This window comes from Labrus bergylta, chromosome 9 (genome assembly GCF_963930695.1).
Source record: "Labrus bergylta chromosome 9, fLabBer1.1, whole genome shotgun sequence".
Lineage (NCBI taxonomy): Eukaryota > Metazoa > Chordata > Actinopteri > Labriformes > Labridae > Labrus > Labrus bergylta.
Genome location: NC_089203.1, coordinates 28,392,999 through 28,407,365, shown reverse-complemented (window position 1 = coordinate 28,407,365; position 14,367 = coordinate 28,392,999). Strand labels below are relative to the sequence as shown.

At 40.6% G+C, this 14,367-nt stretch overlaps 1 protein-coding gene across 2 annotated transcripts in view; it reads left to right on the top strand.

The window, feature by feature from the left end:
* The window catches only part of rxfp1 (relaxin family peptide receptor 1), a 77,675-nt gene extending 63,820 nt beyond the window's left edge, over window positions 1–13,855 (top strand). Inside the window, exons 15-18 of one of the 2 annotated variants that reach the window (XM_020657260.3) lie at window positions 702–931; window positions 8,597–9,007; window positions 9,742–9,960; window positions 12,161–13,855. In XM_020657260.3, the coding sequence (XP_020512916.2) occupies window positions 702–931; window positions 8,597–9,007; window positions 9,742–9,960; window positions 12,161–12,546 (1,246 nt within the window). In that variant the 3' untranslated portion in view covers window positions 12,547–13,855. The remainder of the gene's footprint in view (window positions 1–701; window positions 932–8,596; window positions 9,008–9,741; window positions 9,961–12,160) is intronic. The other variant, XM_065958962.1, reaches the window with a different exon arrangement.
* Window positions 13,856–14,367: the final 512 nt, after the last annotated feature.

Sequence of the window (14,367 nt, the reverse complement as noted above, 5' to 3'; positions counted from 1 at the left end):
AAATCTATGCACTTTTCATCTTTGAAGCTCTTTTGTAGAGTTTCATTCAGGTTAAAGAAAGGTACAGAAAGATGGAAATGGTTTGTATTTAGCAGATACATTTGGTCTTATTTAAAAGGACGTTTCACCTAAATTACAAAACACACACTGACTCAATCGAGCTCGAGACTGAGTCGAGACTGATGTGCAGACTTTTTGATTTGCCTTTGTCCAGATTCTGAGATATTTGTCTCAACTTCCTTCCTCTGCAACGAAACAGTGGTGGTTAATGAAATTCAGATTACTTTAGGCAAGTCATTTATTTAATTCTATTTTTAGCTCACTTGTCCTGAGTGATGCCTCTTCTTTCCTTCCTATGTACAGTATGTTGCATAAGCCATTTTTATACATGCACTCCTGAAAATATCTAGATCATTTCAGGAGGACTGCTCCGCATATTCTCCTGATCTGGCTGTGCACATATGCACCTCACCGCTTTCAAGAATTTGAACTAATAACCTTTTTTGATATAAACTCCCCTACTCTAAAAACAAAGATCCAAAAGGAAACACTGTTCTCTTTGAGTTCAAGTAAAAATCCCCAAAGCGCTTTTCAGTCACTGCTCTTGTTTCCAGCTTTCTCAAATTATAACAAAGACTGTTAAAAAAATAAAATAAACTTTGCAGCTGTAATTCATTTGTCTCCCTTATCCGTTATCACAGCTACTTCAAGAAGTTCCAGTACTGCGGCTACGCTCCACACGTGCGCAGCTGCAAACCCAACACGGACGGCATCTCGTCCTTCGAGGACCTGCTGGCTAACATCGTGCTGAGGGTCTTCGTCTGGGTGGTCTCTGCCACCACCTGCTTCGGAAACATCTTCGTCATCTGCATGCGCTCGTACATCCGCTCGGAGAACAAACTGCACGCCATGTGCATCATCTCACTCTGCTGTAAGTCAGTTTTTCAACATCAGTATCAAATGTATCAAAGAGAGTTTATCCAACTCGTAGAATGTATTCAGGGATGAAGGGCTGTGTATTTAAGCCATCAATTCTCAAACTACGAGTACCACTGGTGGTACCCGGGATCCCTCTTGTGGTACACTTGGAGTCTCTTATATGGGACTCTGATTTTTTATTTATTTTATAAAGATGTACAAATCAAACGGTTGGACAAGCAAAGCTGTGCTGGCAAGCGGAGAAAGCAAATATGACAAGTTACATTTGTTTTCATGTGTGGCTCCAAACCGGAAATATTAGAAAGAAAAGTGCGTTCCACCTCGAGAGGCACAGCAGGAACTGAAGTCAACGACAGTGAACCCTGCACAGGTGCATGAGGCGACGTTAGCAGTGCAAGTGATGCTTCGGTAACCGTTAGCAACAAACAACGCAAAATATGACTCGAGTCACGTCCAGTTTGGATGCTTTTGGAGACGCACACAGAGTGAGCCCAGGCCGCAGTGTGTTGGTGTTAGATCAATAATAAATAATATGCATATCAGGAATAAAATGGCTGTACATGTAGTTATATAGCTGTAAACTACTTTATTTCAATGTTGGTCATAATGGTGGTACTTGGAGAGGAACATATTCTCTGTGGTGGTACTCACTGTGGAGAGTTTGAGAAGGACTGTGTCAGGCCATGTTTGGATTAACCACTTCTCCATGTTGTCAGATGGAATAACAGACTGGACTAACGCCAGAACAACGACAGATGTTGAGGAGGAAAAAAAACATCAAGTTTACTGTTTGTGAAGTAAATAGACTTCCATACTGAAGCATAAGTTAAAGATGTGCACATCAGTGTGTTTCAAATTACACACACCACTAGGCTCCCTCATGAGTTAGACTCCATGTGATCTCATCCCAGAAAATTTGATATTTATCTGATTAAAAAAATAACTGCACACGCCATGGGATGATTCATATCACATATCAACACTAATGATATTAACTGTTCAAGGATAACACTTCAGAGAGTGGAAGACTGGTGGAATTACACCACGTTCTACTCAACCGATCTATTTTTGTTTATTTATCAGTTTGAGGCTAGTTTCCATCTGTAGACCCTGGCCATGTTTTAGGATAGGCTCCCTAAAAAGACAAAAACTAAAACAAGGGGAAGAGGAAAAAGGCAGTGATGAGGGGGCAAGCAACACCTTTGGATGTAACATTGCTTCAACCTAAAAATATAAGTATCATGACAGTATTGGAGCAAGCAAGTAAGTAGCCACAGGCGTAAAAATACATGTTCTATGCAGGACAGACGAGAAGCAGCCGCTACAGTATGGTTATAATAAAAGACTTTCCCAAGGTAATTTTTTAACATACTGGGTCTTAGTGTTTAACTTTAATGATATGAGGAAGTTCAGTGAGAGAACTCGCGTTTGTATCGTTTAAAATATTGATCGCAGCAGAATGTAGAACATGACAGGAAGGTTCAAATGAGCTGAGGCCATAGACTGTATATATAAAGATGGACCACATGCTTTTCCTTCTCCCGCTGTATAAATATGAGGCCAAGAGACCCCCACAAGGGGAAATTTGCATTGCAACAGGAGCACACAGAAGACAAGAAACACAAGGACAACATCACCATAAAAACATAAACCAAAACAAATTTAAAAAATTTAAAAAAATCAGACAACACGGCAAAATATAAAATCAAATAAAAACAAAAATAAAAACAGCGCAATAAAATCAGTCAAGAGCCCATACCAGAATGGAAATTCAAGTTATTAAAGTGCAAAGTGGAGGTGTGCAAATGTGCAATTCAAGTGCAAAAAGAGCAACAAATACCTAATTGTTGTTTAACATATTAATTGCAGAATTGTGCCTATTCAACTAACAAAAAATGCTGATTTAACGGCTAAAAATCCCCCAGATCTGTACAAGCCCACAGCGGAGCAGATTCCTTTTGTCGGTTTGCAGCAGACACAGCGTTTATGAAGCTAAATGAGTCTTGTGTTAGTGTTTGTCGTTTCTGCCGTACTCTGTTAAACTGTTGCACACAATCGTGAGGTATTTTGTCCAGACATATTTATAGTTCAGTCAGACAACTCACGTTTGTATCAGTTAAAATATTTATTGCAGCAGAATTTAGTTTGTCTTTGGCGTCTAGGCTCCGACCTCATCACTTCTCGCTGGTTTATTTTTCATGCAGTAATTTGAGGAGTGATAAGAACCTCTTAACCCCCCCCCCCACCCCCCTTTCCAGTTGGAGAGCTACAGATGGATGCTGGGGTGGAGGTGGTGGGGCTGAGCGAGCTTGCAGGTCAGAGTTGGCAGTGAAAGATCAACGGGAGAGAGCGGAAATCTTGCAGCTTACATCGACAGCTAAATGGAAGGAGGTGATGTAAGATGAGGCATGTCAAGTGCGAAATCGGCAGAGCTCGAGTTGATTGCCCGAGCTAGCTCGCGAGCATCGCCTCATTTTTAGTGCGTAACCTTTTTTAGCTCTTTCTTTTTCTCTGTGATGGCATTCAAGACAAGAGCGGTGAAAGCTGCCGAGGGGGCTCTTCTTCTACAGTTACAAAGAGTTTACAGAGAGAGTATCCTCTGAAAATAAAGTTTTGGATTCTGTGTTTAATAAGACGAGGACCTCGATCTGTCTGCGGCTTATCGTGTTTGCGATATATTAGAAGTGTGTGTTCTCGTGCAAAGACAGGAAGTTGTTGAAGATGACACGTATCACTGCACAGATAAGGTTTTCATGTAAGCTGCAGCCACTCGTGCTAAAACGCCACTCGTGGCATGTTAGCTCCTGTTTGCCATTCGGTGCGGCTCTCTCTCTCCGTGTTTGTCATATCTGGGAAATTGTAGACGTTTAGATAATACAGGGGAAAGACACGGACACATGCAAAGATAACATTTTTCCTGCATGTATGCTTGTGTGTGTTGTTCAGTATGGGTTTCTCTGTGATATCATGAGTCCGCAGATGATAAAAAAAAAATAAAAAAAATCATGTCAGTATGTTTTTGAAGAAATATAAAAGCAAATAATTTCATCCTGAGAGGAACATTTCAGGAATGGGAAGTCACTGAGTGGATCTGTGCAGGTATTAAAGCAGATAGTGTGCATGGTTATTAGGTTTATGTTCCCAAGTGAACACTTCGGTTGCACATAGGAGAGAAAACAGAACGTTTACGGAATATAAATGTCTGCACCAGCACATTGCTGTATGCTTGTGTATAAATAGAATCCTATATGGACTCTCCATAAGGCTCAGAGGAGCTGACATCAAAGAGCTCACAACATGCTAAACACTTTCACCTGCATTCACAATGAAAAGCCGTGCAGAGAGTGACATCTTTAATTCATCAATATCATTTCGGGGCTCATTTGCTCGATAAGGTGGCCTTTAAAAAGTATTACTATAATGACAGTAGGGTCCATGTTTAGCAGCACACTAGTTCCTCAAGACAGAGAAAAGCAAAGAACTGTAATTAAGATAACTAACGCACACAAATGAGTCTTGATAATATTCATTTATTGCCTTCATCCCAGTCTTTGCGTAGATAAGGTGCATTCATGGGAGTCAAATGTTACGTTTAATCCCGTAATTAAAAGGTGAACAGAGTGGAGTCAGGAGAGAAATAAGTCATTACCAGAGAGGAGACCTGCTGATTTATGAACTTTAACACATGCATCACCCATTTGGTCTGTGTATCTAACCTTCTCTCTTCCCCACACCTTCTCAGTTACGGTCTCTCAAAACACTCTTCTAATTAAATCCGCTCGGTGTAGGTCGCCTGTATCGTTTCTGCCCTTTATGTCAGCAAACTTTGATCCCAAGCAGAGTCAGCTAGCGGTCGGCTTGGATCTTCTACACTTTGATATATTCCTTGGACTTAAAAATACTAGACAGCTGGCAGAAAAATGGCTGGAAAATGTGTCTTGTTTGCGGTCACACATGCAGCTCCTCCTGCAGATATCAGGAGTTTTCTGCAAGTGTGAAATTACTAAATGTGAAAGCAGAAATGTGAGATGTATTTTACTAGATATATTTTGGAATTTTGAAATGGTTGTGCCTTGTTCTGATTCTGAAATGTTTTGTGAAATGCTCAAACTTTTTTGTTTCTCTTTCAGTTGTATGACTCATGTCAGCCATTGTTTTGTGTCGTAGTGTCGTTGCCTAACCGAGTAAGTTCTGAAAAAAGGCTGGGCAAAGGCTCCGGTTCATATCTTTTCAGTCGTTTTTTTTCCCTAAATGTATTTATTTGTACATTTCATATGATGTAATGATCAGATAATTGTGTTTTGTTTTTTTTTCATGCTGACTGAAATAAACTTAAACCTCAATAGATACACGGTCACCTAAAGCTCCTATAGGTGTAATGCTCCTGTCATCATACTCCTGATAGCTTGTCAACACTTGAGCAGAGACCTTTTGACCTCTGGATAATAGCCTTAGATGGCATGGCAGCATCTTCAAAAAGTGTCAAAAGAGGCCATTCACACAGAAAGCCATTATAGAAAATGGAAAGCTCTTTCCGGTCTTCTGGCAATCATACTGCACGCCTTTCTCTCCCACACTCGGATTCACAAACTGATGGCAGCCCTCTCAGAAGCTGTTTCAAGTTCAGGATCGATGACCAGGGAAACTTTGGCATGCAGGTTGAACAGCAGATCTTTTCATTAGTGTAAAAAAAAAAATCTGATCAGACTCTCGAGCCACAGCTATTTAGCATGTTCATGTTAACGCATAAAGATATTTATTCATCCCAGAGAGGAAGAAAAAAACATTCCATTTGAAATGAGTAGCCAAAATGTTTTGGCTGAAGGGGAAGAGTTAAATATAAAAAACAGTTTGAAAGTCATTCAAATGATTAGGAAGCTATGGCCTTCAGCTAACTTGCTTAGCTTAGCAGGTGTGGACCCAGGGGTGTCTCAAAGTTATAACCACAAGATCGCAATAGCAATAGATTGGAAAGGGGAGAAAAGACAACCAAACTGCATAGATCCACAACAGGCTTCCTTCATGAAATAATGCTCTGAAAACGATTAACTAAACCACTGCTGCAAAGGCTGCCTGGGAGACCTTTGATAACCCAAAAGGCTGGAGTCACAACAAACTCTCCAACACCCCAAGTTATACACTGGGAAACAGGCAACTGACATCGAATACATACAAAGTTCTGAGTTGGTGTTTATAGATACACCGACAACTTGAGAAGCCTCAGGGAGAACCTCTCACTACCTCTGAAGGTGAGATAATGAGTCAGCACAGAGCACTGGAGACTCAGGGGCCGTATCCGAATTGCCAAGTACATACTCAGTCGTCCAGTAGGCAGTACCTACTATCCGTGCTGCATACTGTTAGTACCTACTATTCACTATGCACACACAGTAGGCAGATATTTGTGCCTACTTCGTCTGATTCATTCAGTATGGAAGTGGCGTCATTTCCTGAACCGGCCGCATTCACCCGTTTTTTTTTTTGTTTTTGTTTAGCTTTATTCAAGAAGAGTAATGCTCATATACAGCCAGGTAAACAAAAAACAATATCACAATGTAAATCAAGTAAAAGATTAAATAATTAAATAACATACAGTACATAAAGAACAAATGAAAGACAGTAATATACAGAATATAAAATAAACCAATAAAGACACATTTAAATAGTGAAATCATTATTTAAATAGAGGGGGAAAGGTTTTATAATAATGCAGATATTTGTTATATTTTCTGTTGTTAATTAAAAGTAGTGATTTCAGTCGGGACTTTAAATTAAGATTAAATTAATCCACGCTCGTTTGTTTTGATTTGGAGGCGCACGTGACGTGACGATTTACGTTTAATTTCGCACAGCATTGTGGGAGTTAGAATACCATTCATTTCCTGAAAGGACGCATCCAATCCACACTGCATGAAACCCGGAAGTTAGTATCCATACTGAAATGTTCAGTATACTGAGGTGGACCCAGTACATGCTGACGACTGAACTGTGGCTATTTGGAAAGGGCCACAATTTATGAAAGCTCCTCACACCCGGGCTTAATCACAGCCAATCAGAGACACACACACCTGATTGAAGTGTGTTGATTGTCTCACCACTTTCACGGAGCCGGAAGATGGAGTGCCCTCACATCCACACCGTTCTGCTGGGGATCACTCTCCAGCTGTGTGTTGCTTAAACCCACAGCACAGCATGATTTGAATTCTTTGTGTGTGCATTTCAATTTAATGCATCCCCATTGAATATGCTCCGCTTATAAGAGGCAGCACAATACAGAAATAATTTTAGATCTTATGCTTTTTTTTTTTTTGGCTTTCCTTTATGCCAAAAGAAAAGAACTCTCTCTGCACCCTCTGCTGTATATGAATCTTCTCTTCTGATGCATACAGTATCCAATGGCTGTTTCCGTTTCTTATGCATGGATTTCAAAGGTTTAAGGTAAAGGTAAAGGTTTATAAAGAAATATTGTTGTCATCTACCAGGGTTCAAATTCAATCAGCTGACATCGTGCCAATGTCTCTGAACCGACCAAGCTGAAAATGTGATGGTTGTGTTTGAAGTGCTCAGATCCTATGGGATCTAAATGGATCCTTTTTATTTTTAAATCTTTTTTTCTATTGCATCTTAACAGTCAATTCTTATTATTTGGTCAGAGATAAGAGCTCTAGTTCTTCTTAAGGTTACATTCTAAACCAAGGTCCGCTGTGGCTCAGTGGTAGATTTGGGCCCGTGTCCACCTAGCGTTTTTTTTCCGGGCTGAAAAACGCTGACTTGGCGTTTTTGAGTGTTTGACAGCGCCCTGTCTCTATGACAGCAGTCATGTTGACACCGGCCGCTGTATGACCGACATGGCTCCGTTACTTTTTACAGTTTTTTTATTTGAGGTCGTTTTTTTTACCCGATCAGACACGGGGAAGGAGGATGTGGGTACAAGACACGATATGTATAGGTGGCAAAACTAAGGGGAATAGCATACATTTGGAAAAGAGAGGCGGTGACGTCAACAGCGCCTTTCTGAAAAGTTGAAAGATTTTCAACTTGAGCGGCCGCACAAAAAAGGCTGAAACTGGAAGTTTTGGGGGTTTGATCCCTGCCCCTGCAGTCATACATACAAAGTATAAGACACATGAATACATTTAAAGGCTTTATATGTGATTTTTTTGATCCAGCAGATGTCGCCCTTGAGCACAAGCATGAAACCAAAACAACTCGCGCTGCATTGTTGTGTTAGCATGCTAATGCTAACGATCTTTATTATGCTGGTATCTTCACACTGCATGTAAATTTACCTGAAATGAGCGTGATCTAGAAACACAGTTAAGCAGTGAGTACAGTATGTTATTCTTCTTTTCTCTAGTCCCTCAATTAAACAACTTTTATACACGAGGGGAGGAGTCAGCCGGCTGTCCCGCCGATGTAAACAAACTGAAGATAGGACTCTGAAAACTCTGAAAACATCACAGACAGTGGGACTCGGGTGTTACACCCATTGTAGACAGTCATGACTCACAGAGTTATTTTTAGAGGATATACTTGATTTCTACATTTAAGTGTGAAAAATCGCATTTAAAGCCTTTAAAGACATGAAATAAGTAGTTCTACAAAAATATTAAACATCATGCACATCCAAACAACATTCTGATTCTGATTCTTGCAGGTGCAGACGGGCTGATGGGCATCTACCTCTTCATGATCGGCGCTTATGATCTGAAGTTCCGCGGCGAGTACAACCGGCACGCTCAGGCCTGGATGGACAGCAGTCAGTGTCAAGTCATCGGCTCGCTGGCCATGCTGTCCACTGAGGTGTCAGTCCTTCTCCTCACGTATCTCACTCTGGAGAAATACATCTGCATTGTCTACCCGTTCAAGTACCTGACGCCTGGCTGGAGACGAACCGTCACCATCCTGTTCGGGATTTGGGTTTTTGGTTTTATCGTTGCCTTCCTGCCGCTGGCCTGCAAGGGGCTTTTCCGGAACTTCTACGGGACCAATGGAGTCTGCTTCCCCCTGCACTCTGAGCAGCCTGAGACGCTTTGGGCTCATGTTTACTCCATTGTCATTTTTCTAGGTGGGGATTTGTTCTTATTCTAAACTTTTTCTTCATCTTTTATTCACTAACAAAGACCACACCAAGAATGATATTTAGAGTTTATTTTAAAATGCATGGCACAGATTGAAATGATGAGTGAGGTCGGATAATTGGAAGATTGGCCGGATTGTAAAGGTCCTGTGATGTGGGATGCGGGATGAAAGGATAAAGTTATGGATCAGGGGATGAAGGTAAGAGTCGAGGAATGAAGGTATGAAGGTAAGGGTCCAGGGATGCAGAAGCAGCATCAGAGGAATAGGAGCGAGTAAGGCTTGCTTCTATGTATAAAACAGAAATGGGTTATGTTTGAGGTGTAGTCTATGGGATGAAGAGATGAAGGTAAGGATCGAAGGATGAGGGATGGAGGCAAGGGTTGAGGAATGAAGGGATAAAGTTAAGGGTCCAGGGATGGGAGAGGAAGGTATGAAGGTAAGGGTTGAGGAATGAAGGGATGAAGGTAAGGGTCCAGGGACGCAGAAGCAGGAATAGGAGCGAGTAAGTTGTCGGGTTTACGGCATTGTCTAAGTTCTCTAACAAAGTTTTGAAAACGATTTCTCTAATTGCAAAATTACAGGTGTATTATCTTCATGTAGTAAGTCTTATTGTAAATTATTACATGTGGATGTTGTTTTTTTGTTTCAACATTTTGAGTGCAACTGTGAGCTTTAACTATTATATTAGAATTCAGAAACTAAGCAGGTATCTCTCTGCAGGTCTGAACCTGGTGGCGTTCCTCATAATCGTCCTTTCCTATGCGAGCATGTTCTATAACATCCAGAGAACAGGGACGCAGACCACCAAATACAGCAACCACATCAAGAAAGAAGTGACCATCGCCAAAAGGTTCTTCTCCATCGTCATCACCGACTCCCTCTGCTGGATCCCCATTTTCATCCTCAAGATCCTGTCACTGCTGCAGGTGGAGATTCCCGGTACAGTAGAAATGTTATAAACATGTAAAGTAAAGCTATTTTTTAAGTCCACTTTTAAGGCCTCTCAATGCTGTTTTAAAGGAAGAATGTGCAACTTTTTCATCCAGTAGATGTCGCCCTTGAGCACCAGCATGAAACTAAAACAAACTGCTGTTTGGCCACGCCTCCTCCATACTGAAGCCTCCGCTCTCCTCCACTAGCGTTTGCACAAAGGAGTTACCAAATTTGAACGCACAATAATTGAGCAATAAGTGCAAGCGTCGGACAAAATTGTCCTTGTCTCAAGCTGCATTGTTGTGTTAGCATGCTAATGTTAGCGCTCTTTAGTTAGCTCGTAGCTTCACATTGCATGTACATTTACACGGAGTGACAGTGATCTAAAACGCTTACTAACATTCAAATAATCAGTGAGTATGTTCTTCTTCTCTCTAGTTCTTGACTAAAACAGCTTTTATACACAAGGGGAGGAGCCGGCCGTCCCGTCCATGTAAACACGGCTCTGACAACAACACAGCCAGCGGGACTCGAGCTTCTCCCTCATTGTAGACAGTCATGACTCAGAGACACATTTACACAGGATACACTTGATTTCTGCCGTAGTTATGAGTAAAATTCTGCACATTCTTCCTTTAATATGGCTCTGAAAAGTTTGTAGCCTCTTCTATATCGCACAGAAACTTTTGCTTTAATGTGCCATTCAATCACAGCCATTCAACTTAATGGCAACCACAGGTAATGACAGAAAATACAAATTAAAAAATGTCTGCTAGGCAACATAATTCACTTCCAGATAATGACCCATTGTTCAGAAAAAATCACTGAATTATTCACATTGAGCAGAACTTTGGAGTTATGCATGACTCAGAAGTTTATTTTTGATAGAAACTTGAACTTTAGTGAACATGCTGGTCATAAAATATAAAGCCAGATAAATGGATTATAGTGCACATGTGGTTAGTTCAGTTTTATGGCTGTGTTAATCTTTTCTGACATCCTGTGTTTTTTTACCCTGACTTTTGGGGTATATTAATCGTGACTGCTGGCACTGCAGCTGCCCCTCCACTGCAAAACACAACATTTAAAATCTTTTTTTTTTTTTGCTTTTTTAAGCCTGCAGGAAAACAAGAGCTCGGAAGAGAGATTTTTATGAAGCATTTATTTTACATTTTTATTTTCCTTATGTTACTACGTTTCCTAGAAGTACAACAAGTGTTTTTGACCTCATTCCTGGAATATTCTGAAGGTGTTTATCACTGTATAAAGAGCGTCGGAGCATGGCCACCGTAGTGCTTTTAGTTTGCTCTGTATACCCCAATGACCCCTTAGTGTTTTGCAGAATCCATTATAAACAGAACCTGGTGAGCTTTGGCTCTCTAATTGGGGCCCCCTGTAGGGATGTAAAGGGTTTTCATTAATTATACAAATGGTTTTGATGGAAGAAGTTTCCGTTAAAGCCTCATAACAATGTTGAATTTTAAAGATCTTCAAACACAACTAATGGTCCAGCTCTCTAGGATTATTACTTTCTCGTTATGTTGCAGCAGTAATAGCCATGGCCGGATGCATTAAGGTGTGGGCCGATTTGTTTTGTCCTTTTCTCTTAACACATTTATCCCATTCTCACTTTATCGATATCTCAGGAAAACTTAGAGCTCCTGTAAGGAACTTTTATTTGTTGTTGAACAAAGCAGTAACTTTAATCTCTTTGCTGACTTAGACCTCTTCGTGCTTAGAAAGTTTTTTTAAGGGGGACATGTTGTGAAAAATCCACTTGTACAGTGTTTGTGAACATATATTTGGGTAACCTGAGTGTCTACAGACCCACAAAATGTGAAATAAACCCATCCAGTCCTTTGTTTGTGGTCTGCATAAGTCTTACAACACAGAGAAAAATGCTCTGTTTCAAATTTGCTCTCCTTGTGATGTCACAGTGGGATTCAGGTAAAAAAAATCCCCTCCCCTCCCCTGGTATCTCCACGGACTCCACCCCCAGCCTAGAACAATCTACCGGGAGAACTCAGTTGTTTTCTGTTTATGCTTTTGGTTCAACAAGTCATGTTAAATGTTGGCCTACTTTCACCATTGTCTATTTTTTAAGTAATGTTTTCCTTTCTTTGAAATGTTTACAGTATAACAGAATATCCCTCACTGCAGTCTTCACTGGGTGCAAAGCAGTAATTCTGGTTTTCCTCTCATGCAGGTACCATCAGCTCCTGGGTGGTCATTTTTATTCTTCCCATCAACAGTGCCCTAAACCCCATCCTTTACACTCTGACTACACGGCCTTTCAAAGAGACCATTCTTCAGGTGTGGGCCAACTACAGGCAGAGGCGGCCTCTGCTCAGCGGGCACCCGGCTCAGCATCCATCTCTCACCTGGCAGGAAATGTGGCCGTTGCAGGAGAACAACCACGGCATCACTGTGGGGCAAGCCATTGGAACGACAGACACGATAGCCAAGCTTACCCCTGTGGAAATAACAAACAATGGATACAGTGACATTACCAAGAGCACACAGCAACAACAGAAGCAGCATATAGTGCTGTCTGTGTGTTCACAGAAACAAACACCCACACACAGAAACTAACACATACACACAAAACAAATGAACTCTTCTAGCATCTGTTTGGGATTAAGGCTACTTCATCTCACACAAAAAAGAGTGTTGAACTTTTCACACTTTTTATTCATCAGTGTCGGCAAATCCACCCTGCCCATCTCCTTCCCAAACAGCAGCTGTCAAAGTGGCAGAAAATGTGTGTGCTCAATGGTCGAGTGTGCTCAAACAGGCTGTTTGGAGATTTTCCCTCCATGACATCACAAAGGGCAGTAACCCCTCCCCCAGGTGGGTGACACTCCCACAGCTAGGTGTTTGTTCTGCCCTCTGAGTCTGCCTTCTCACCGTAAACAATAGGACTTGGAGCGAGAAAGCACCGAGTACACCCAAGCCCTTCCAGAGAGGGGGCGTGGTCAGACACAGCTCATTTACATATTTAAAGGTACAGACACAGAAACAGCCTCTTCTGAGCAGGGCTGAAATAGAGGGGTTTATGGACATGATCAAATACAGGATCAGAGTGGATTTAGAACAAGAAACTTCACACACATGTTTTGAGGAGCTCTGAGACTTATTTAAACTGAAGAGGAGGAGAATATGTGACATTTAAAAAAACATGTCATAAGTCACTTTAAGATGCTATGTATTCATTGGTTCATCAGTCACTGGTCAGCCCGACTGAGAAACTTTGGTGGGTGTTTTTTTCGCTGGTTTAATCTCATATTGATGATTAAACTTTCATTGCCCTATTTAAAAATTCTGTAAATATGTGGTGGAGAATTATTGAATGTCATGTATAAGATATTTCAAATGACCTTTTATACAACCTGTCTTGTAATTCCCCAGCTGGTCTGGGAGATTAAATATCTGCCTCAGCATTGGTTTCTAACCAACAAAATACAATACTTGTTTTTTTCACACTGATTTGTATAAAGATCATAATCTCTTTTGTGCATACTCTGTTTAATTAACTACTGATTCCTGTGGAAATTGACATTCTCAGACATTGTAAATACATGAATGTATAGCAACCTGCTATAACTCAGAGGAGAATAGAATAAAAGTGAATATATTGTGTGCCGTCTACATGCATTGTCTGTATGTTGTGTGTGTTTGCTTACAAAGAAAAGACAGAGAAACCAGCGTTTTGATTGAGATATATCCAGAATATCTCCAGGCTTACATTTATTATTTATTAGAAAAACAGTTTTTTAAACTTGTAGCATCATTTAATTTGTTGTGTTGACTTGTTGTGTCCCAAAATGCATTTCTTTAAAAGGTTGTACTTGTTTGTTTGTTTTTTTACTTCATTTGAATGTGGAAAATAAATATCTGTGAACCTAAAACTCTGCTTTTTGAATACTTATTTTTCATTTAGTTTATACTGTTTATTTATCCTATCCTCTCACAAAGTTCAGAATCAGATCAGAATCAGAATCGGGGTTTATTGCCAAATACATTTGCACATACAAGGAATTTCACTTGCTGTATTGGTGCGAAACAATTAACAAGGAAAGTAGTTAATCTTTTTGTAAAAAGCCTGTAAAAACTTCCACCAATGTCTGCCATGAGGTACCAATCTGATGAACCAATCAGACGCCTCCCTGTCTCCCTGCTCGTTCTCAACCCCATGCGTGCACTAGCCCACACTCAAAGTTTACTTTAAATTTCTCTTTTTAGGCCACTTAAAAACATTAAAAAAAAACCTTAAAGCCATTCTGCTAACACTACGGAGCCCCTGAAGCCCAAAAAGTTAACATTTTTATTTTGTGTATTATGAGACATTGTTGGAAAGTAAAGGAAAATTGTAAATGTTATGCTAGAAACAGCAGTTTGGAGGTCAAACTAGCT